Source organism: Trematomus bernacchii, unplaced genomic scaffold (assembly GCF_902827165.1).
Source record: "Trematomus bernacchii unplaced genomic scaffold, fTreBer1.1, whole genome shotgun sequence".
NCBI classification, from domain to species: domain Eukaryota; kingdom Metazoa; phylum Chordata; class Actinopteri; order Perciformes; family Nototheniidae; genus Trematomus; species Trematomus bernacchii.
In genome coordinates, this window is record NW_022988050.1 from 5,075,553 (window position 1) to 5,100,325 (window position 24,773).

At 40.7% G+C, this 24,773-nt stretch overlaps 1 protein-coding gene across 1 annotated transcript; it reads right to left on the reverse strand.

Moving 5' to 3' along the window:
* Positions 1-3,618: 3,618 nt before the first annotated feature.
* LOC117473459 (double C2-like domain-containing protein alpha) lies at positions 3,619-24,513 on the reverse strand. Its single transcript, XM_034119038.1, has 11 exons — positions 24,405-24,513; positions 19,831-20,168; positions 19,062-19,141; positions 18,221-18,295; positions 17,872-17,981; positions 14,803-14,929; positions 12,958-13,017; positions 9,031-9,230; positions 6,445-6,526; positions 6,064-6,160; positions 3,619-5,029 (listed from the first exon to the last, which is right to left on the reverse strand). The coding sequence occupies exons 1-11, from the start codon at positions 24,434-24,436 to the stop codon at positions 4,893-4,895; spliced, it is 1,338 nt and encodes a 445-aa protein (XP_033974929.1). The 5' UTR covers positions 24,437-24,513; the 3' UTR covers positions 3,619-4,892.
* Between the last annotated feature and the right edge of the window lie 260 nt (positions 24,514-24,773).

Genomic DNA, 24,773 nt, shown 5'->3' on the forward strand with positions numbered 1-24,773 from the left:
ATGGCACTTAGCCAAAGCACCTAAAAATACATTTGAGAACTCAACAGTAATGTTCCTTTCCAGATATCATGACCCGGTTACTCAACAAATCCACATAACTTGTTGAAAGCAGTTCCATGTAGGAAATATATTCCTTCTTTCAAACAACAACCACTAACCATATCCCCGTTCAGAAGGAAGCAAGCTCCTACTAGGTTGTGTCTTAATGGTAACCCTCAATTTGTGAAAGCTCTCACAAGACACAGTGTCCGACGACCTATGCTAACGTTAACAATTTAAGGTCAGTGCCTTCCTTAACTTTCTTGCAAGGGTTTGCAAATTGATGGCTACCATCAACACACAATCCATCTACTCATGGAAGAAAGGCCCGTGCTGATGAAAATCATATCATCCAGTTATTGTCCAACCATTACCCTATTTCCCCTCAGAAAAAAAGTCAGATGATTGCCAAAATAAGAAGGGTTCATCCTCTGGGAACCATGAATGTCTGTTCTAAATGTTATGGCAATCCATCTGATATTTGTTAAGATAATTTTGTCAAAGGTGTAAATATCCAACCAACCATGATGAATGCACGTCTAAAAACATGACCTTTGTTTTAGACTCTCTCATGTGACAGTTGCTGCTTTTTATTGGTCTGACCGTATAGTTTTATCTTTGTTTTGGTACATTGGTTGTACAAAACATTATATTTTGAGGGCTTGATAAGGATAAAGAGAGTCAAAGCTCCTATTGAAGTGCTCTGTTGTAATAAAGAACATAAAAGACGACTGGACTTACAAATTAAACCTGACTGTATTCAGAATATAAAAAAAATTAAGGTCAAAAATATTTCACCTACATTTGCAGAAATATGACAGCATTCACAATGTCTGACAGCAGCACATTCCCCCATGCCAATGTTAACATTTTGACAGCAAAAGGTATTTTTCTCTGCGCTCAGCTAATTTAGCAGTAGGTAAATACAGTTCAGGATCAGCCCGGCAGACAGAGTCAGATCCAGATGCAGTAAGTGGGTCAGGGATTATTCCGCTGGGTCACATAAACACTGAGGCTGTGAGTCAGCTTGGCAGCGTGATCTCGCTGTCCGTCAGCAGAGGCAATAATGAGATAAACTGACCTGTGGCGATGCTCCTCTGTTACTGCCAGACTAATTTACAAAGAGAACTGAGGCTGAACAAAAATGAGTGTGAATTAATGCTCCGGAGGATTGCTGTTGATTTTCTACTTGGAAAAGTAAAACAAATATTAGATTTCTTGTTAAAATATCACACAGCTTCACACCAAAGAATAATTATCTCACTTAGACAGGGACTTATTCTACTTTATCCAGTTGACACAGTTAGTGTCAACACAATGAATTATTCATATCAGTTTCTATTAATCCTTTAGTGAAAATAACTTTTATCTGTCAAAACTGTGAAGCTAACGTAATAAACTGACGTACATTTTGAAAGTGGTGAAATGTAACTAAGTAAATCTATTCAAATAATGCACTCAAGAGTCAAAGGGGTGTCAGGAAATGTAAATACCCTTGAAAATGCACTCATGAACTGTGTTGTAGTAGCTTTATAATACACATAAAGCTTAATTAAAATGTGTTGTGGCTCATATTCCAGTCGTTATTACTGTGCCACATCCTCACTCTTCATCACGATCCTGGCTAGGTGGCGTTGATGTGCTCATTATTGGCTCTTTAATGAAAACCACTTATCATCACAGAGTGGATTCAGAGCTCTGTGGTGAAATATCACTATAATATTTCTATGAAGGCTCTCTGTTTGTCTTCATCTGGTGGCGTCGTTATTCTTACTTAATCTTTATTTCAGCAGCAGCCTTTCCAGATAATGACTTGTTCATCATGATGTCAGTTTTATTGAAATGAGACGATCATGATGAGCTTACTTCAACTGGAGGAAATATTTTAAAGTTATAATAATTATTCAATAACATGGGCTGAATAATTATAAACATGCCTTTCTCACAAACCAAAACAGTTATGTGATTTATTTTTTGACGCCAAACCAGTACAGAGCACCAGACAGCCGGATGTTTGGTGCTCTGTACTGGTTTGGATTAAAAAAATAAATCACATAACTGTTTTGCTCTTATGATGATCTGTTATGTGTTTTTCATCAGCAGTAAGGCTGTGCTTGTCCCCGCAGAGAGGACACAGCTTGGTTTTAAATAAATTATTGTTGTTAAAAATCTGCCAAACCACTGGATTTTAAATGTAATCCCTGTGCAAAAATAACTCTTATTTAACTGCATTATTAGAGCTTGTCTCCATTACTAAAATTAGTTTTTGGGATGTTATAAGTGAAATATTTTCTTTGCCTGTGTATTTGAAATACAATTAAACATCCCTATCACTAGGGCGGCATCTCTGGTGTTGTTTTAGATTAATATGTGACGTTTACTGTCCTCAAAGGTCCTCTCATATTTTATTTTTTTTAAAACAGAAGTCCAGTCCTCCCTACTGCAGCTTACTAACACATTTAAGATACTATCTTTTTTATCTGCAGAGACTCATTCATGTTTTTATTACATCTGGACTTGGAGTATTGCAATGCTCAGTATCTGTGTCTAACTCCTTTCAAATGACTTCTTTGTGTGTGTGGCCCAGTTTCAGCAAGCACTCCTTTAAAAGTGTGTAATTGGTTATATTTGTACATCAGTAACATTAGGAGAGTGTGTGAGAGAATCTGCAGAGGACAGGAGTCTCTGGTGTTTGTCAGGCTGAGCGCACAGTGAGGAACAAACTGTGACTAAGATGATACAGAAATAGCCTACTCAAATTTCAAAAGTTTTCCAGGATAAACGAGAAAATGCACAATAATCAGAAACTGCAGAGCGGCAGAGAGCTTTGTGTATGTCCCAAAGTCCATTACTCTGGGTCTAACTCAGACACTCACACCATGATGCATTGAGACTTGTTTATCAAAAACATCCTAATGCATTGATGTTGACCTCTAGATAGATAGATATATAGATAGGTAGATATATAGGTAGATAGACACACAGATGGTGTCTGAATTAAACAATCCAATCTTGGTGTGTCTTAACATGATTTTTAACTAATTACATCCCAGTAAATAGAATATAGCTTTGGTTTTAATTTAATTTAATTTTTAGGTCTGTTTTGGATACTTGAGGTTTGTGTCTGATTTACTTATCCAGTATTTGCAAATGCTATATTATATTTTCAACCACAGGTATTCAGATAGAGGATTTTCAAACATTGCAATGCTGTAATTTCAGTAGCTATACCCTTTTAATCACGTTTTTAGTAGCGATTCTAAATAATATGACTATTACTGGCCTCTATATAGTTTGCATATACTTAAATCAAAGTTTTATATATTTCTTCTGACCAATCATAAGAAGTCACAGTATCATAAATGTTGTGTTTCTTTGTCTTTAAACTGTGATGTGCCTCTGATCTGATCACTTATTCTCACATAACTTGATGTTATTGAAGAGGCTGTAACAGCAGATCCTGAAGGCTAGATGGCAGTATCGGCTTTATTGAAGCTCCACTGAGCTGCACGTAAACATTAGAGATTCAAAGAGGCCACTTTGGAACAAATATAATAGAAATTCAGGAATGCACATAAGTCAATATGAACATTTTTATGAAAAAAAGAAGAAACAATCATGCGCACTTCAAGTTCCAAAAGACAAACATCCAAAGCAAGTGAATCACAGTTTATATTTACATATGAACACCACTGGTAAAATCAGCATGCCTCTGTAACCACATGAGACCCAGATAAAGTCCTGCTCTCTAGAAAAGCATCAGTCATGGAGAGATATCATCAGACGACACTGTGCTCTAAACACCATTCATATTTGTAATTTAGATATCAAACAGAAGCTGACATTTGTATCGACGGTGTGTCAGAGTATGACCATGCACAGCTCTCCGTAAAACCAATCAGCTCTGCAATGTTCCTGTTAATTACAACACTCTTCTCCTCAAATTACAGACTGTGAAGCAAATCTAGGTCAACATCAACGTGTCACCAACAAGAAACTCTGATATTAGAGCTGACACATTAAACAACTGAACAGCATAGAAAACAATCGGTTACCCTTGAATTTAATTAAAAACAACTCTTTAGTTAATCAGAGCAACACACCTCAGGAGAATTGGGAGCAACACAATGATGAACGTCCTGCAGCAGAGCCTGGCACATATTTGACTTTTAGTTTGCTCCATCAACACCAAACATGCAAATCACTGACACAAAACCATCAAACATGGAAGAAACCAACAGCCTCTCGTGTTTTCTGCAGGCAATCCAATGGCAATCATAATCGATTGATACAAAATGTCAGACAGTATCAAGACCACCTTGGAGGTCTTTCGGAAGCATTTGGCAAACCATTATTGCGAGGGAGAGGTATGTGCGCTGTGAGTCATAACGGTGGAGGTTTAATGTCAGCAGGGAATGAAAATAACAAGCCGAATGTAATAAGAGCAAGAATAATGCAGAATAATTCAGCCTTCTCCTTCATTATATTTTCTTGCACGATTTCAATTTTTTTAGTTAATTGATATCTGACCACTTTTTGAGCAGCTCTGAGAAGCATTACGATTGATATTAAATCCACAAAAGGGACATGGAGCTCTATGAATATGATTAGGGAAATGCTCATGAGGTTAGCTTTTCAGTGGCTTCTCAGATTTGCATTGGGTCTATTTAGATCTTCCATTACAGTATTGATCTCCGAGTGTGACCCCCCTCGTTGTCATGAATGATGATCTCATGTTTGACACACAGTAAGCAGGACGTGAATCCTTCATAGGCATGCAGAACATCCTCAGAGCATGCGGTGAAACATCACTCTTTAGGCAGTCTCTCCGGTGTCAGTGAAAGAGGATCAGTTCATTCCTGCAGCGTGGATCCAGGCAGCTCGTTGGTCAGCGTGTGCCAGCGCTCCACCTTCGTGCCCTTGTTCTTCAGACAGTCTATCCAGTGCTGCAGAGGATCGCCCTGCGAGTGACACCCTAAAGACATGCCGCCTAACCAGAGCAGAGACAAAAACAAGTGAGAGTGACTCAAAATAAAGTTAATGTTTGGGGATTTAAGTTCAAGAGCTGAATGTATGTTTTGGTAACAAGGGTTTTAAAATGAACCAATACAAATGTATTATCAGAACGCAATTTTGTAATATTTTTCCTTATATTGGTATTGTAGGAAGATCTTTTTGATCTATCAAAAATCTTCATTGTGTTATAGGGTTGACTTGTTTTCTACTGTACTGCTAAATAGCACTAATGGCATATGTTGTTGTCTGTTTTAGCCTCATTGCTTTTGCAGTAACTGCGTTTTAATATAAAAAAAAATTGAGACCCAAGAAGCTGGAAAGGTTTTTTTTCCCCTATACCAAAAGCAAAAATATACTTATTTACCAATTGGCTTACATTTTCAGTATTCAAACGTATAACATCTTCATGATAGGTGCAGCAATTCTGTATTAATACTTGATTGCAATTCCAAATGTGCATCAAATGAAATATTTTTTCACTTGTTTTCCTTTTCGCTGAACAGTGTGGAAAATGTGACATGATTGATGGATAAAAAGCTCTGTAACTTCTTTAGGACAAATAGAGATACATATAATGTAATTTCTTCCATTTATAGATTATAGTTTAATGCTAATTTGCAGCCAAATGTCACTGACACCCTTTTGGCACCCTAACCCTGCAAATTACACACAGTGCTGCACTCAGTGGAAGATAATAGCGCAGCTTAAAATATCTTTGGTAACATCTGCCATGGATACAACATTAGTGGACCGATAATCATAAGCCATGCAGCTAATGATTATCCAAAAATAATTCTGTTTAGTATGCCTTAATCGCATTTTTTTGTTATTGTCTTTTTTCCCTTATTGTTTGTGCAGTTATTTAAAAAATGTAAAACCTATAGAGGTGGAAACGTCCTTTTCGTTCTATGGCAAAAGCAAAAGTCTACTAAAAATATGATTAAATATGCAACATTCATACATTTAAATTGGTAATGAATGTGAATTGTTGGCTGTATGTGCAGTTACCTATGAAATCGTTGGACTTCCCCAGATCGTAGTCCCACACTGTGACCTCCAGCGTCTTGGTAGCTAACTCTGAGAAGGTGATTTCATAGAAGAACTCCTGGGTGAAAACAAAGAAGAAAATGGGTCAGTGGACATGAGCAAAGGTCAGAAGATCACACCTGATGAGCATGCAAACCTCTAAAATACTCCCTAATGAGGCAACAGCTATTAATATCAAACCTGTAATTGGCTGTCTTAAATAAAGTTGCAGACACTTTGCATGCAGTGAAGCGTCTCTGAGGACTGTTTAGATTTAATTAAGCTGTTTTATTTACATTAACCATTCAAAATGTGCTTCAGTCACACTCCCACATCGATTTACATTCACAAAGTGATGTTTACCTCATTAAACTCCGGGTTGAGAGTCTTTTTTATGACCGCTGTTTTGTGCTTGGATTTCTTCTGAACGTCTGGCTTGAGGTACCTGAGGCAGAGACATGAGACACCATCATATAAGAGTCTGGACATTATAATTCGCAGGCAGGTCATTGTAATGCTGGAGGGAATAATACAGCACTAATGGGGACTGCAAATACCACTGATAACTATGTAAAGGTCAGAGCAGGTTCATACAGAAGATCATTATGTTCACTCAGGAATAATTGTCAATGATGCATAGATTATGGGTTTTTGTCCTGACATGTCACTCTTACTATATTCTTAGTGACTTCTTCATTAATGGATGATTCAGAAAGAAGCATTATCCTGAAGGCAACATTGAAAGTAATCATAGGCCCTTTTTATAATAATACAATTGCTTATTAAGTACCTTTCTAAATTCAAGGCAAAGCAAAGGCAACATAACTGGGAAGCAAATAGGCCTACAACAGAAAACCAAACAGTAAGGCAAGAGGACAAATAATAACTGTAACAGTCTTTTTTGTGAAGGCCTGTGTCATTTTTTGTCATTTTAATGTTAAAAACGAAGAAGACTGTATATTTAACCGTAGGGATAAACATTTTATACCGTATATGGTATTAAAACGATCTCACTACTTTAATGCACCACCCGGTGGGCACGTGAGTGGCACAAATCAAGCACACCTGAACAGGTGCATGCTAGGTCCGACCGGCTAACATGCTTAATGCTAACATGCTAAATGCTAACATGTTTCATGGTGGATGGATTCGGCCTTCTCTGAATAACTTTTACCTTCAGTGAGGTGTGTGAGGGCTTTCTTCTGTTTGTGACAATGCCGCTACTACTGGGAGTGGACAGCATAAATAATGCTTTGAAAATGAACGACAACAGAAGATAAACCTGGAGCAGATGCTGCAGGACAACGTGAGGCTCAAAACTCCCTGAATGACGTTCAGACAGGTGAGAACAACAACACACTCTTCCTGCAGGGAAACACACTTTGTTGAGGTGTGTGAATGAAACATTTTCTTAACATTAATCGATATGCTAATCAATACATCAGAGATGATCTTCTGTTGGCTGTTTTAGGGTTGCAGCTTTAAAAAGTGACTGTACTTTAACTAGAGTGAAGTGTCTTTAATGAAACAGTAGGCCTGCTTGTAATTGGGTGACATATTCAAGTACTCTGGATAAAAGTACAGTTTGACATTTAAGGAAATATTCGTATTGACTTTTCTTGTACTTTTGTAGAGCCAGGCTGGCTGTGTCCTCTGTTTCAGTGCTTTTGGCAAAGTAAACCAGCTGCTGGCTGTAGCTCCATATTTACTGACAGACTTGACAGTGGCATCCATCTGGTTCTCAGCAGGAACGTGAATTCAGTTTATTTCCCACAATGTCATGCTATTCCCTCTAAGGTTTAATACGTTATTTGTGAAACTAACCATATGTGAGAAATGATAACCAACACAGCACTGAGTGAAAAAGCTCAGCATCCCTTCAAGAGGTGTCACTAAAATTCTCAGGATATTTTTAAGCCAGCTGGAAGGAGCATGGCGAAATCTCTATTCACATTTGCTTTCCACCCACCACCCACAGCTCTGAGAGCGTATGTTCCCACACGCTCTCAGACACAACAAAGCATCTGGGAAAAATCTCCTGCCAAAGGGCAAAGATGCGATCACGCATCCAAAATGAAACAAGGTGCACGATGGATTACTGTGGATGCGTGAGGGCTGTATGCGTAGGTTCGGTGGATGTAAAGAAGGAGGGAGAGTTTAATTCCTGACGGGAAAGGAGATTGTTGTTTACTGAAGAGTGGTGGCATGCTGAGCTTCGTGTGTGTGATGGGAGGTTGTTACGGGTTTTACTCATCCAAGAATCAACTTTAAAACCAGAACTCTCAGGAGATCACCCAGTGAAGAAGAGGGCGATTTTTAAACCTCATTTGTCCACTTGCTGTCAGCAAGCGTCATTCAGACCAGGGACCCTCCTGCCCTCTCCAAACACAGCCACACACACAGTGACACACACAGTGACACACACACAGTATTGCTTTTCTTTCATCAGTGAGTTATGAAACTCAGAAGGGCCTTTATGACACAAACACAAGCTCCCTCCTCAGTGATACAGAACGCCCATAACTCTAGATCATGTCACTGCCTTTCAATCAATTGTGATGGCTGTCAGTAAACACAAACTGTTACCATTATCTCGGTGAGTGACTCATAAATATTTCACAACGGTTTGCGCTTGTGTGAGAGCTGCCCTCGTTTGTCACTGTTACCTTGTAAGGGGTTAACTCCAGCCATCTATCACTCATGAGAGCGACAAAACGTGATTCATGGGGTCAATATGAGCCAACGGCCAGTAAAAGCCAAACACAGGTAACAAGATGGAGAGGGAGATTGGTGCTGGATAGGTCATTTGGAAATTGTTCTGGAATGAGGGTCATGAAATGTCAATCCATCATGTACATTCATTATTAATCGCACAGGAAGCAACATGTCTCCATCTTGTCTAATCCAATACACCCTGGCATGCAGTTAGTGGTTCGATATCGTCCTTACGTTTTAACGTAGGGGTCTGAGAAGCCGTTGACGTCCATGGCTGCCAGGTGGGCGCAGCGCTTGACGCCGACACACAACCCGCCACGAGCCCTCTCCTTGGCCTCGCCCTTCACATCGCCATCACTGGAGGGGGGGAAGTACTGCAGGCAGAGCAGCAAACGGCCTCTCTCCTCTAGACTTCTCGTCTGCTCAGTCTCCCACTGTAGAAATAAAGAGGGGATACAAGAGTGTATTGAAAAAAAGGTTTGCGAGCTGCTTTTGTTGCTGCTATTAGTGGCTAAAGGTTCAGAGCTAAAAGCAAGCCTTGACCTGCTGATGAAACGTGCAACAATATTCAAGTTGTTCTAGCTTCGGTCCTCATTATTTCTTTCTAGATTAAATGACTTTTTATAATGTAAAAGGGGTCACTTGAATCAGTGAATGATGTGGTTTACTGACTTCCAGGTAATTTGTATTTGTTTTACTGCCTACTTTACTGTTTTACTCTTACTTCTCTCATCAGCTTTGGCGGGTGTTTCAGTGGAAAAACTCTTGCTATCTAAAAACTCTATTCTATTGTGAAATATTGAAGCATTCAACAGTTGAAATAACAATCTCCAAGATCTCTCTTTCCGCTGATGATCACTGGCCATCCAGTTTGTAATAATGCAATGTATTGGCATTCTTCAGTAAGCCAAATGATTGTTGTGTTACCTCTGGGTTTTTCTTTTGTGCACTTTTTTACTTTTGTCATTTATTCTTAAGTATATTGTTTGTTGCATTGTTCAAGGTAGCCTGGGACTCAGGATTTCCATTGCAAACAACTAAGCTGTAGCTATTGTGCATATGACAGTAAAACCTCTCAATTTGAATTTAAATTCAGTATTAGATGAAAGTTACTGAACAGATATGTATTTGAAAAAAAGCCTTTGAAATAGATTGCTTTGAAGAGCGAGATATTTCCCTCAGGTTTAGGTCAAAAGATCAACATAGCTTAAAGTGGAGTGAATATTACACTTGTGGACTCAAACACAACTTCAAATGAATGCTAATGTGGCTCGGTGTCTGTTAGATGTGTAAATAAATCATAGCCTGTTGCAAACACGCTTCAAATATCAACTGTATAAGGTGATAATATGTCAGTTTTGTGTTTACTGAGGCCAAAAAAAATGAATTTATGCAGGTTTGAAGCTGCAGTCAGTAAACAAACCCTGGCAGGACAGTACAGTTCATCCTGCGTCAGTGCAACAGAAATAAAAGCAAGCGTATGTAACTTTTGCTGAACAGTGACCGCTGTTGCTACAGGTGACCGGATAAAAGCTTCAACACAGTGTAATAGTAAATGTCCAGAAGATCGTAAAACACCCACAATGTCTTTAGGAAAGGTCTGCAAAACATGAGACCCAAAACAAATCGACTGAAGTTTATGTTTATTTTATTTAGTCCATAAATTAACATGTAAGGCTGTAGCAGCACACCCCTGAGTGCATTGAACTGAGAAGGGTGAGTTGTATTGTTTATGGATTAATTAATTTAGAATGTGGGAAGTACAATATGTTCTTCTCTAGAGTTAAACAGTCTTGCTTCAAAATGTACAAGTGTCCTTTGCTGTAATGTAGACCATTTAATTTCCTTCTAGCGAACTAATGCATGATAACATCGTCACGTCATCAGTATTGGCAGATAAAGGCTTTATAATGAAATCTCAGCATCCAAAAATAATCGTGTCCTCTGATATGACAGGCTGATATCTATATTTTGCATAAAGACATTTTTCTTTTGGCAGTAGGAAGAATAATATGTGAATTCCGCTACAGAGGAGACTAGATGTCCTCTGCAATCGAGTGGTAAACAGTAGGTGTCTGCAACAGTATCGGTTTCGAAATTGTCACAAAGAGCTGGAAAATTACAGCACGTTGACAAAAATCCAATAACTTACATCCCTGAAGCAAACAACTAAAGATCAGGTAGGTTTCATCTGACATTTGAGTTAATCTGTCCCTGCTCAGACCCTCATGATCACTGAGAGCAGCTAATATCTATTCGACCTGTCTGGGACCCAATATGTTGCTCCTGGAGTATTTTCCACGGACAACATCAAACTGTTACCAAAGAATTTGACAACAAGCGGAACAACAGAGTAGATTCAAAGTGACAGATGAAAGAAAGGAAGAGAGGAAGCATCATCAAAGGGTGGAAAAGAGAAGACGATGTTCTCACAGCACCGTGACGCACACTCATGGCCGACAGCACCAACACATGTATGGTATTTATAGGGTTAGCCGTTTTCATCTCTGCAGGTGCATCTTTTTCGGGTTATTCTTTCTGATTCTCCACAGAAAATGAAGAAAGGCTCCGTTTTATTGCCTATAATATAAAATGGGTTCCATCCCTTAATATCTATTTTATCTTTTTTGATCCATTTCCATCTCTCATTAAGTCTTATCTTGAGGCGAGAGGTGGACACAGGCAGGACGATCAATATGCCAAACGCTCCTTCATGCTCCTCCCTCTAATTGTCTCAACAGCTTTCTCTTTTTACTTAATCTCTTTCCTATTTTTTCCCCTTCTCCTTGTCCCTATTTTACTTTGGGACTCATCATTACTGCCAACAGCCAGTTCGCCATCTGCCGTGACAGAGTAGACTACTTTTAAACTCGCAATTAGTGAGGATAATTTGCAGCAGCTATCTGGTGATAGAACAGCTCAGACCTTCACAGATCGATAGAGAGCAACTCATTAGGGAGGTCTAAAAAAAACAGGCATCAATGTGAAGCCGGCCACACACAGCGACAGACAAATGGGAAAGAGATAAATACGTGGGTGGGTCTGCAAGGGAGGGAACTGGCAAGACGATCACATGAAACAACCTTGAATGTGATGAGTAACACACACGCAGCTGCTTAACTCCAGTTATCGTAATGAAGTGAAAGGACTACACTGGCCCTTTGGATTCGCCCACTTTACTCCATATGTGATGAGAGGTTCTCAAATCAGCTGTGCGTCTACACAAATAATACATTAGGTTATTTCTTAAGATATTGGCTTGCTAGTTATAGACTCAGACCTGTGTGTGTGGGAAGTTTTCCTCCTTTACTGTAAATCATATGCAAGTTGTTCTTGGCTTACATCAGCAGAAGAATATAATTCATTTCAAAGGCAATAAAAAAGACACCCAAAGTATACTCAGGGTTTTTGCTGCGACAGCCCATTAAATGGCCGTTATTAGTTGTTATGATTACCATTATAATACTCCAGAGGAAGCGAACTGCACCGTCATGCAGTAAAACGGTTGCAGTTTAAAATGTAGTTAATGTTGTTTAATTAAAACAAAACAGCTTGGTTAGGTTCAGGACACATTGTACATGACAGACTAAGGAAGCAGGACATCTCTAAGCGGTTGACCAATCACAACAGAGATGGCCAGCTAACCAATCAGAGCAGACCGGGCTCTGGTTTCAGACAGCGGGTGAAAAGAGGTGCTGCAGCACAGGCAGTAGGAGAAAAATAAAGAGCTTTTTGAACATTAAAGCATTTAAACAGGTCACAGTAGAGACACTAAATACAAATATGAACCTGAGAATGAACATGATGGGGCCCTATAAGTTACACAATCAAAATGAGTCAACAAACGAGCTTCTTTGTTCGGTTTATCTGTCCATCCACCCCGGCACGCTCGAAGCAGACTTTTAGCCATTTATGCTATGACTTCCCTTCTTCCATCATAAATATTATGGCCAATACAGATGGCTGCCATTTTTAACCTCCCTGCATAGATCACCTAACGAATAGATGATAACAACCAACTGAGCGAATTAGGAAGTAGAGGAAGGCCTTACAAACTCAACTCTGTCGTCCTGATGACAAGTGGCATCGCCCATTTAATGAGCTGATAACACCAGAAGCTCGTGATGTTTTCATGCAAAATAACAGGAGTCGTGTGGTCACCTCTCTCAGGTAGCAGGAGATTCCTCTAAGGGCCGTGCTCATCGCCGTCGGTGAAGGCAGCTGGAGACAAAGAGTAGAAGAGATGAATAATTAGGAGGGTATGAATGACAGAAAAGCTGTACAAGCAGGTTAGAGCAACTAAGGTTAAACAGGAATAGACGAATGGGGTCGAAGGTGAAGCCACTCTGAAAATGACAGGCCCGACACAGTGTCTGGTTCGCAGGATGACGGGGGGGCTTCAGCGTTTGATCGCAGAGTGGCCACCGGCCTCAGAGGACCAATCTATTACCAGCAGCCCTTTCTAACTCCGAGAACGAAAACACAGCAGCCTCCCGTCCCTTTAACAAACACATGCCCCCTGCTCTCAGCCACTTTTATTTTCCAATCCATTTGTTTCTCACCTCTCTCGCTTGCTCTCTCTAACCAGTGACGCTCCACCATGCAACCCCCCATCTCCTCTAGCCTTTATCCCCCCACTCTCTCTATGTACCCTTTTCCAACAAATAATCCGGCTGACATTTAGCTTGCACAAAAAGCTGTCTGTGAGCTATGAGAGCAGACAGGAAACTCTGTCCTCTGCTTACCTGAGATTTGTTTTTAGATATTGTATTTGTATTCGCATTGATGTCGGCTGACATTGCACAATATACTGTATGGCTAAACGTCTATGTAAGCTCCACTGTTGTTGGGATAGTTTCCGTCTGTTTCTCTTGGTTTGTCTCCTTTAGCTCAGATCAAGTGATACGTTTATGCTACTCATCATACAAAGATTGTCTTAGTGAACAGGAAGTCTCTTTGATGTCTGACATTGTTGTGCCGTCATGAACAAACGGTACACAAAGAAATGTATGAATCTGACTATTTTGCTCACTATTTTGTATGTACAGGTTTTTAATGTTAGAAAACCAGCTAAAAACATGCAATTTCCAGGTGCTATCAGTCAAATGTGCCTTTCTTTTTTTGTTTGTTGAATCAGGTTGGATGCTCAGTTTCAATTTTGGCGGTGACGAGTCTTTTATATCCGTTATTTATCGCTCTTTCAAACTATCTCACCACAGTATGTGATTGTTTAAGACTTAACCAAGATGTTGTTCAGTTTTTGTTTGTTTCCGTCAAGTTAATCAATGATATTGATGTTTCTTTACATGGAGTCTGTTGGCTTTGAGGAGATGTTGCAGGTCAATACAATATATGAATTGTCCATATCCCTTTCGATTAACCCCTCGGCGCTCGGGCAGCCACTACTGCTGAGTCAATTGTCCTGGGAGTGAATGCTGATTGCATCCTTCTCCACTAAAGCCAGATGTTAGTGGGTGTTTTTGTCCGGTGGGAAAGGGGCACATCCCAGCCACACAACTCCTTCTTCCAAGGAAGCTGTTATAGAGTATATAAGCAACAAAGGTTTTTTAAGGTTGTGGAGTAATATAATCAACAATCATATCTAGATGTTATGCTGAAGTTTCTGCGCATTTCATTCCAAGTAGCTGCATATTATGTAACTGTGTGGGCCTATTAGTGTTGTTTTTCCAATTTTCATATGCACAGATGCTTGCCGTTTCATATATTCTAAGACCCAGGAGTGTGTTTACCATGCATCTAAAAAATATTGACATTTTAGTGTTGCATCCCCGTTGGCACGTAAACAATTCCCTGCCTTCCCTCTTCACCTCAATTCCCTCCTCCTGTCAACTTTTTCACTTTAAAAGATGAGGTTGTGAGTCACACAGGAAGCCCTAATAGTTTGAATATGATGGTGCCAGAAAGGCATTTATCTCCCTCATACACACTACATATCCCGCTTTCCTCCCTTTTTTATTCTTTCTGCCCCCCCTCTGCTCTTCTCACAGGAGGTGGATGCTCCAGACAGATGTTAAAGTGTTTGGTCTGGTCCAGCTTCACGCGACGCAGGGCCACCCGCGACTCCCCGATGAACTCATTATGTGTCAGCTTGTCTTCATCGCACACCGACACCCTGGGAGTGAGAGACAGGAGAGGGAGGGGGGAGGCCATAATTAAAACAGGGAGAGATGGGGAAAAGAGGAAAACATGAATACGAGAAGCTAATTATAGGACAGAGAGCTTGGCAGATGTGTGAGGAACGGGTGGTGGAGTTAGTTAAACGACATTGCAAATTATGACTCATTTAATTATTCTTAATGCTGTGGCAACATTATAATGAGAAAAGGAAATTGGTGACATTAACCTGACCTGAATTTAAGAAGATCCTACGCATACATCCAGCATCTCTATATGCACATTGTTCAAGTAATTACATATCCCCCCCCTGTGGGGATTAGATAGTGTGAAAGTGCATCATGCAAAGTTAGGTCAATCCATATTTATGCGACTGGAAAACGTTCACACCTGCCATTATGTCACCAGAAATGCATAACTGGGTGGGAGAAGCGGTGAGGAGTGGAGGAGAAGAAGCGAGGCTGTATGTGAAATCAAAAGCCAGCAAGTGAGGGATGAAGTGATGTGGGTGAGGAAGAGAGATACAAATGGAAGAATGTATTTAAATCTGTGTGTGTGTGTGTGTGTGTGTGTGTGTGTGTGAGATGGGACTCATTTATGTCTATGGGCAAAAGTGGAAAATCGGTATGCTACGGGATAACTGACATCCAGAATGATGGCTTTTCCGTTGCTGTATGTGAATGTGAATGAAAGACAAGCAATGAGAAGAAGCAAACTAAACATGCAATCTGTCAGAGAAGTCCACATGTGAACGTGACGCCTCTTCGCTCTTGGATTTATTCAACTTCTAAGTCAAATTCATGACCACAGAAAAAAAAAAAAACCACGTAGCAATCACCTGCTGCCTTCAGGTTGCTGTAATAAAATGCGGTAATGCAGAATTGAAGAAGGTGCAAGAGTTCAGTTGCCTGGGGACGCTGGTATAATGCACAGGATCTGGAAGCTTATGAGCCCCACAGAATCAAATGGCAAAAGGAGGAAAGGAAAAGACAGGAAACGGGAGGATGAATCAGAGCTGAGAGGTGAAGATGGTGTGTCCAATGTACGAGCGAAGGACGGCTGTGATGAAGAGGGCTTGAGGACGAAGAGTGGCGAGTGAGAGTACGATAGGTCAAAGAGTCAAGAGTCGTTATGATGTGAGACGGATGCACTTCCACGGCTGTGTTTACTGTTGCTACATTTCCTACTGCATCAAAAAGACCTCATGTTGTTAAAGCAGGTCGATAATAGATGTCCCTACCTTAACTGTCCATCTTAAACGTTCAACTAAAGATTGTATAATTTAAAGTCCTTTTGAAGTGTCCCAGTGCATGGATATTAGTTCAGTCATGAATAAATAATGACAGTTTTTAATCCGGCTCTTAAGGAGCGTCGTTGCTGCCGGGAAAATAGATTAAAAGTTAGATATGATAAAAATGTAAATGCTTATGGTGAGACCAACTTTAGCCTGAATAGCTCAAAAGTATTACTTTTCAAGGCAAATTTATGAGATAATAAAACTAAATATTGATTTAATTTCTAATAACTGTGACCTTTTGTCTCATAGTTTTGTAAATAAGACAATATATACAATACATTATTATCTCATAGATATTCTGTCCTAGAACACAAGTAAAAAACATACATTTTGCCTAACCGTAAGTATGTTTATTTGTATCATTCTTAACTTGTTTATCTATTTTCTATTTATTTTTTTGACAGGAATAAACTTCCAGAGCCTCTGGTTCTTATTTTGCGAAAGCTAATTGGCTTACTTAAATTAAAAACATTGTAATTCATCACTTAATGACATCATATAAATACACAATTGCATCTTTTGTGAAACTGTATTCTTAATCAAATGTTATTTATATAGCCACATATCAGGAAGTAACACATGTGCACAGGGGGCTTTACAATCTTGCAGCACTTTCTGGTTGGAAGCAGACTCCATAACGGAGCTGCATTTTTTCCACTTTAGAAAAAGAAGTAGAAAATAGTTTTGCCCTTTTTCAAACAGAGCCATATCCTGTGGTTGCATTGAGTCCTGGAGAAATTGAAAAACCTCCCTTTTGCTGTGATGGATTTCTTTCTCTAGTGGAAGTGTGGAAGGAAGCCCTGCTGGTTAACTCCGTAGAGACACACTGGAAGAAAGCCATAGATTTTCACTTGTACACTGTGCTTAGTAAAGCGCAACAAAATAGAGGTACAATTGCAAGGATATCTACAGTAGATGTGTTAAGAGTTGGTTTAATCCTTAGAAATGTGCCCCGTTTAATTATATCTATTACATTATCCAGTTTTATTACTACAACTTGTCACTTTGTAGACAGTTTCAGTGCATTGCAATCTGCGATGTCAACATGTGTTCATGATTCAGTAGGTTAAACTTCCTGTCTGCAGATCTTTCAACGCCTCTGCTGAATTAACACAGTGTCGTAGGATGGTAGCAAGGCCGGCTTCGCTAATTTCCCCCGAGAGATTAACCGTCGGTCCTATTTAAATCCCACTCCCACATAACGCTTTGGCAAAGTTTTAGTCACAGGCAGAGACAATTCGCAGCTTTCGTCACCTCTGGAGGGGGTCAATGAAATTAAAACACCCCGTGGTGCTTTCTCTGACCTCAATCTGTCACTGCAACTTGGGAAGAGAGAAAGGAAGGGAGACAGACGTAAAGGAAAGACAAAGAGAGAAGGATGCTTCAGAAGAAGTGAGGGGAGATCTTTCCTGATCCTAGTGGACAGGAGAGATGTGGGCACTAAAGGAAGGAAGGTGAGGTGACAGACGGGGATCAAAGGATCAGCAGAGATAGCAGAGAGAAAGGATAAAAGCCTACAAATCAAAAGTAAAAGACTCCGTGATGGAGATGGACGATAAGAAATCCTTTGTAAGCAAGAGGCAGCTTACAGACGGGCAAGACAAAGCAGAGAGGCCGAAAATAGCCATGAAGCAAACATTTACCGGAGAGTTTTGCGGTACATATCTTCCTCTGTGATTCCACAGTAGGTGAGGGTCTCGTTCCACACCGGGTTCAGCGTGTTGCGCACCGTCTTGGTTTTCAATTTGTTGGCCTGTGCAGTGTGCATCGCAGCATAGAGGAGAGGAAAACAGTCATCTGAGAGCTGCGAGTAGCACAGAAACTCAACAGGAAAAACACATTTTAATTGGCTTCAATGTCATTTTCTTCAGAGCGTGTTTATAGATCTGCACTTTCATAATGCAGCTTGAAATTGTAGCTAGACTAAGTGCACTCCAAAATCCTGCATATCTTTTCACAAAAGCACAAGGATGAGGCAAATAGAAATCAGACCTTGCAGGCTCCCGGCAGCAGGTGCAGCTTCACATAAGGATCAGACAAACCATTGAAATCCATCGGCTTCAGACCCTGATGGAGACATGGAGAGAAGATTTAACAGAGGGATGTAAAATAATTGGCCGTGAACACCGGTAGTACGTTGTTAAATGATTTCTGAGGGGTGAAGAATGACTTTACTTATTGAATCTGAAGCACAGTGCACAGTGAGGAAGGTGAGGGAGATTCAGTTGACCAGGGAGCCGTGAAAACTGAATCCTCTGCTACATACTGATAAGAAGATGTATGTATCTTGAGTCTTTGTAACTTCAGGGTCCTGTTGCACCATCTGATATGAAGCTTGTTTACCAAAGTTACTCATAACTCGTCGTTCTAAGACCGACCCTTCAACCGTCTAGACTTGATCCATCTTCTCGTTAAGACCGGGTTTACATCTTAAGCCTGGTCAGGAGCAAGACTGAAACCAAAATCTGAGTTGAGACAGTCATTTATCCAGCTTTAAGGCCACTAATGTTGTCAAACCCTGGTCAATTTGACAAAAACGGTCTTAAATGACATAAAACCGCTTTAAAGCGACAGCTGGCAATAAGATGGCAATCTGTGTAAACGTGCTAGATGAGGTGAAAAGAGAAGAGTGAGTGTAATGTTTACTACCCAATTTTACACATAAAAACTGCATGATATATGCACAATATATACAGTATAAGGTACTATGCAACCACTATACTGTCATAAAATCCTGTTGGAAATACTGAACTGACACAAATGTCACTTTTACATGTTATTGTCACAAGATAAAGTACCTGCGATGGCTCTGGTTGAGTTTCAGAGTATTTACCTTGGCTTTTATGACTTTGCAGTGTAAGGAGCTGGTGGCTCTCTCGTACAGAAGCTCAAACTCCAACGTCCCCAAGGCGGCTGTAAGACAGTGGATGAAGATGTTTTAGTTACTCTGGTTATTGCTTCAGTACTTATCTTTTCATTAGAAAATAATGATCTGAATGTTTTCAAAATAACCTTATCCTCTTCAATTTATAAAAGCCTAGTAAGCTAACCTGTGGCTAATGGCTGTAGCTTCATATTCAACGTGCAACACCAGAGCCGTATTGATCTTCTCATCTAACTCTCAACAAGAAAACAAGTACAGGTCCCAAAATGTTGTACTGTATTATTTTAAGATAACTTTAGAGAGGTCTCCTTTTGAACCAAATACAATTGAAACATTTCAAATTAGCTTGTGTTTTTAACTAAATTCAAAAAGTGTAAGCATTAGCTCATTCTAGCTTCAGCTGGAAACATCTGCTTGGGATAGTTGACAAAGTCTAATGTTGTTTTCTATAAATGACAAGGCTGATTTAGTTTCCTTTTGTGTGAAATCAAAGAGTCATTGCTCATGTGAATGATGATGCTATCGTCATGACTGCAAACAGTAAATGTACTGTGTGAGAACACAAACTTCACAGGTGTAGCAACACCACTTTAGCTAAGGCTCAAATGTTATTTCTTCAAGGCCTTTTGTTCTAAATCCACATCTGCGCTGAGTGACCTGCTATTATTGGACTCCAGCAGCTTTAGTGAAACCAGGTTGTGACTTTCAGGTGACTCACTGTTATCATCGCTGTCACAGCTGTCGATCTCGATGGAGGTGTCCATGCTACTCATGGCTGACAGCGAGCCCCCACCGCCCGCCGCACCTGGTAACAACAGGCTGCTGCTCCCTCGTCCCACTGCTCCTCCACCCTTTTCTGCGCTGCTCGGGCTGAGCGATGTGGGAGCTGCTACCTGATTGGGCGAGAGCGGCTCGGAGAAGGAGGAAGTGGGCGATAAGCGGGGGAAGTAGGCAGAGATTTGACGGATAGGGCGTATAGGGCCCGGGCAAACATCGATGGCCATGTGCTCCTGGATGGAGACGGCTAACGTTTTTCCTTTTCGCACAGTCATAGGGCTGCAGGGAAAGAGACAGAGAAAGATGGAGGAAGAGTTAAATCCCAGCAACGACGATTAAAATCTGGAAATGCGGAGGGAAGATATTGATCCACAGACATGAGCTGCTTTTCTCAATTTCATCAAGTTGAGCTTAGTCAGGAAGTTGGTGATAAATAGCACTTTTCATTTCAATATCCTCTCAACTAATAGGAACTTTCCATATGCCATATAGTCAAGAAGAACAACTTATAATAGAGAGCATTTATATGAAATTGCTCTTGCACTGAAACATCTTTCAACATAATTAGAACTCTCTAAAAGAAAGACATTACTCAAAAGATGAATAAATACAGAAGAGATATACACACATTTGCATTTCAATAGAATCTGTCTGAATAATCTGAAGCCTATCAGCGAGAATAAAGGATTACAGACAATAGGGGTCTCCCCCGAATCCTTATCATCCTCGAGTAAATGGAAGTGTGTGTGCGTGAGCCACCGAGGCACACATGTTATCTTAAGTGCTTAACAATCCTCCGTAGAACGACAGGTAATTACAGGATGGAGTCTGGGACGCTCCACTCGGGCGGTGGGAAGACTCCCGGTGATTATATAAAGTTTGTGTGAGCAGGGAGAGGAGTTGACCACCAGGCTGATGTGTCTGCTCTCTTCCCAAAATAAAAAAGAGGGGGGTGGATTGCAAATCTCACACAGCTTTTGTTTTCTAAAGCCAGCAGGCCTTGAGGGGGCGTTCTGTCCTCAATACAGTCCCCCCCCCCCCCCCCCCCCCCCCCCCCCCCTCTGGACTACCTTCTGCTCTCTCCGCGTCAATCGATTGAAACTGAGATGTGAATATTTGCACTTCCTCTGTGTTGTCTGCAACGACACCTACGCACGATACGACTCTGACAGATTACTGTACTCCCAGAACCAAACTGTCTGTCTTATAACGTGCTATAGGGTTGTTGTGGTTTGCACATGACACTAGTGATCATTGACAAGGGGGGTCAGGCTTTACACTAGGAGGAATCCCTCTGTCTCATATTAAAACTACAGTGTATGTTCAGTTAACAAAACACATGCGAAAAGAGATACGGGTAAAGACCCAGATCACGTACAAGAATCACGTTCCTCCAATATTGGATGTTCGCAAGAAGCTAGCACAACTAATAGAGACCAAAAAGATATGGAGGACAGAGTTGATTGGGAAATGCAGAAGGCATTGATTGTCTGTGCTCCAGAGTTGGCGGTGAATTAATAACATTGCAATGAGAAAGTAGCTGTTCAAACTCAAGCTGTTATTGTGAAATACCCTTCTACCATCTTAATTGTGACCATATGGCCTTAGTGTTTATCATTTCCCAAATATATATGTTTTATTAGAAAAGTTTGATCATATCTGTCGTTTTAAATGTAAACGAGAGGGAATAAAACCAATCTGTTGAATTTGACAAAACAAGACTTTTCATTTCCTTTTTTAGATGAATCTAAAGACAAAGTCTGGTCTTGGGGAATTGTGACAACCCTAGTGTTAACACTTTGCTTCTTATTCACATTAAATGTTATCAACATGGTATTTAGTCAGCTTTAGAAGATGTGGAGGTTGATTTTGTTCAGACAGTCCTTAAACCTGGATATTAGTTAGCATTTTCCAACTTCCAATTCCTTTGTTTCAAAGTCAGCATTTTTCTGAACACGTTTTTCGTTGGACGACTGAAAGTGGTAAACACTAGTTGAAGAGTTTTGTTCTACTAAATAAAACATGTCAGTAAAACACCACTCTCTAGAGGGTGGATTCACTGACATGATAGAAACTGCAGTTGACAGTTTAAGTATCACAGCTCTTCAGAAACCTGTTAGTAAAGTCTTGGACACTACATCCATGTATACAGTCTATCTATGGTCAAGACCAGTAAACAGAATAAATACAGACCCTTCACTGGCCATGATTAAGTCGATGTGACCAATGGTGCCCTGGCGGAAAGTGCCTCTGAAATGTTTGCCTCCGACTGTTGACCTTCAGCAGAGTTACAGGCAGCGAGGATAATTTCTCATGTTTGTCCAGTTTCTGCTGAGAGCAACAGTGGGTGATACACATCCAGCTCTCTCTTGGCTGCAGATGAAACAAACTGTTTGATACACCATGACGTGTCAGCCTTCAAACTTCCTCCACTGTTGACTGAGAGGACTTTGACAGACCATGATGGACATCTTTCCTTTTGAAAATCAGCAGCAGCCATTTTGGTGCCACAAATGTCAAAACAGGGGAATTGATGACTTCTGAGGCGCCGAACAAAGGGTCAGAGTTCATCGCTGCTCAATTAAACAGCGCACAGATAACGTTGATTCTCCTGCACTTAGGGAGGAGGTGCTTTGATTCTCATTTATGTAAATGAGCTTGAATGTGTCCTGTCTGGGTGTGATATGTTTAATGTACCATGTGTAATGGCACCCTGTTGTGCATGGAAGACATGTCTGCCTTTTGCACACATAAATTAGATTCTTAATCTTAAAATAACACAGCTTCCGAAAGCGATTTAAAGTCTGGCACAACATTGAAACAACAGTGAAATAATCTTAAATGAAGCCGATGATTGCACGACATTGAGAAGAAGGAAAAGATGAAAACAAATTAATGAAACTCCCTGCAATGAAGATGATTATTGTAGCCAGAGTTGATTAAAAGATGCATTTATTTGCATCAGTGGATAATAATAATTGTTCTAATGACTAATGTATAATCCCTCAAAGCAGACGCAAATACATTCACAAAGGCAGGCCATCAAACATACAGGCAGATAACTTCCGTCAGATCATTAATTCATCTCTCTCTCCCCACACACACACACACACACACACACTATGCAGCTGTTGCAGGCTTGTGAGCGAGTGTCTGTTGATATAATGTGCGCAGTCAGTCGCCTCCCAGTCCTGGCAGATGTGGCCGTGAGCTGCCTGAACACCAGCAGCTCCAGCAGCTCCAGCAGCACAAGTAGAGCCGGTGGGGAAGCAGGAGCTCATGATTGATCGCCCTCATGCTGCCAGCTGGAATCCTCTCTCTCATCTTCCCTTTTCATCATCATCTTGTTGCTGAGAATATGTCACCCTCTAAAATAACAAGGCTCAGATTACACCTCACACTTCTCAGGGTTTTTTTTTCCCGTACGCGCCGAAGCTCATTTACATATGACTCTTTTAGCCTCAGAGCACATGGTTTAACTTCTTTACATAATTCCTATAAGCGACAATATAATAATGGCCTGACTTGTTTGCCACGTACATTAGCCCCTGTGGCGGTTGGTTATGCAACCGCACACAGCCATGCATTTCAAGCTTGGCCCCCCCTTGTACATTTATTCCTGAGGTTATAGGTTCGAGATGGAGGAATGAAGAAGACAAGAATATCTTTGTGCAACATGCGACCTCTTCCCCCCCTTTCTCTTTTAGCTCCTTCACTTTAAATTAGAGTCATATATCAGGCATGAACCCTCAACCCCCATCTTCTACCTCTTCATCTCCACCTTTTATGATCCATTTCATCTCTCGTCTCCCATCTTTATGTCATTACCTCACCCGTGAAGACTTTCTCAGACAGCGTTATTCCACCTGTAGGTATGTGAGACTCTCTCGCTGTTGGTTCTCGTCTTCTTCTCTTGTGTCCTACATACAATGGGCCCCTGCGGTGGGCTCCGTTCACCTTTTAAATAACAAGCTGCTGGCTGACAGGCTGATGGTATGGTACAGTGGCGCACACCGTAGCTACTCATTAGAGCTTGTCTGTTAGCACATCATTTATAGCTAACCACCGTGACAGTGAGCACTTGTCAATTAGAGCCAAGTTATTTTCAGGCTGCCAGGGATGAGTAAACTTCAAATGTGTCAGTGACAAGTGTGTGTGTGTGTGTGTGTGTGTGTGGAGGTGTGTGTAGGAAGGTGGGAAAGAGCAGGTAAAAAGAGACTAAAACAGACCACATGTTGCACCTACCTGCTGTGTGATAATTATGCAGAATAAAACATCTGTAAGCCTGGTCTCTACTGCATTAGCTTTAATTCTCTTACACACATGACAAAACAGACAAGTACAAGTGTAGATTTCATTATAGTTATAGAGGATGAAGGAAAAGGAAGGAAAACGTGTTTTTCAAGACGATATGAGAAACATAAATGTGAATTTCATGCAGAGAAATTAAGTGAAAAAAAAACACATTTATCACAATATTAACGCCAGAAAATAATCATAAAAATGTTGACTTACCTCACTGGTAGTGCGAGCGTGGAACTCCTCATAAAAAAGCAGGGGATTCCAGTGCGGAGCGGAGAGGGAGACTAACTAACAGGTGGTGAGGAGAGGAGCAGAAACAGAGGGGAAGAGGTGGGGGGAGACAATACGAGAGAGAGAGAGAGAGAGAGAGAGAGAGAGAGGGGGAGAGATAGGGAGCTCTTTGTGTATCATAAGGAATGAAATGCAAGAGTAGTTCAAGTTGATATAAAGAAAAAGCAAGGAGCTGAAGGGGGGAGAGGAGTCCTGATGGAGGAGGAGGAGGAGGAGGATGGAGGGAGTCAAAAGGAAGAGAGGAAGAGAGAGAGGCAGCGGGGAGTTATTACTTGACAGTCTGTTGTGCAT

Bases quoted from the DNA above. Each gene is read 5' to 3' on its own strand.
- LOC117473459 (XM_034119038.1), bottom strand. From the start codon at position 24,436: ATGAGGAGTTCCACGCTCGCACTACCAGTGAG. The intron at 6,527-9,030 runs GTAAGGACGATA...TCTCTGCCTCAG, and splicing joins TCAGACCCCTACGTTAAAAC to GTACCTCAAGCCAGACGTTC. The intron at 6,161-6,444 runs GTAAACATCACT...GTTTTCACCCAG, and splicing joins TCAACCCGGAGTTTAATGAG to GAGTTCTTCTATGAAATCAC.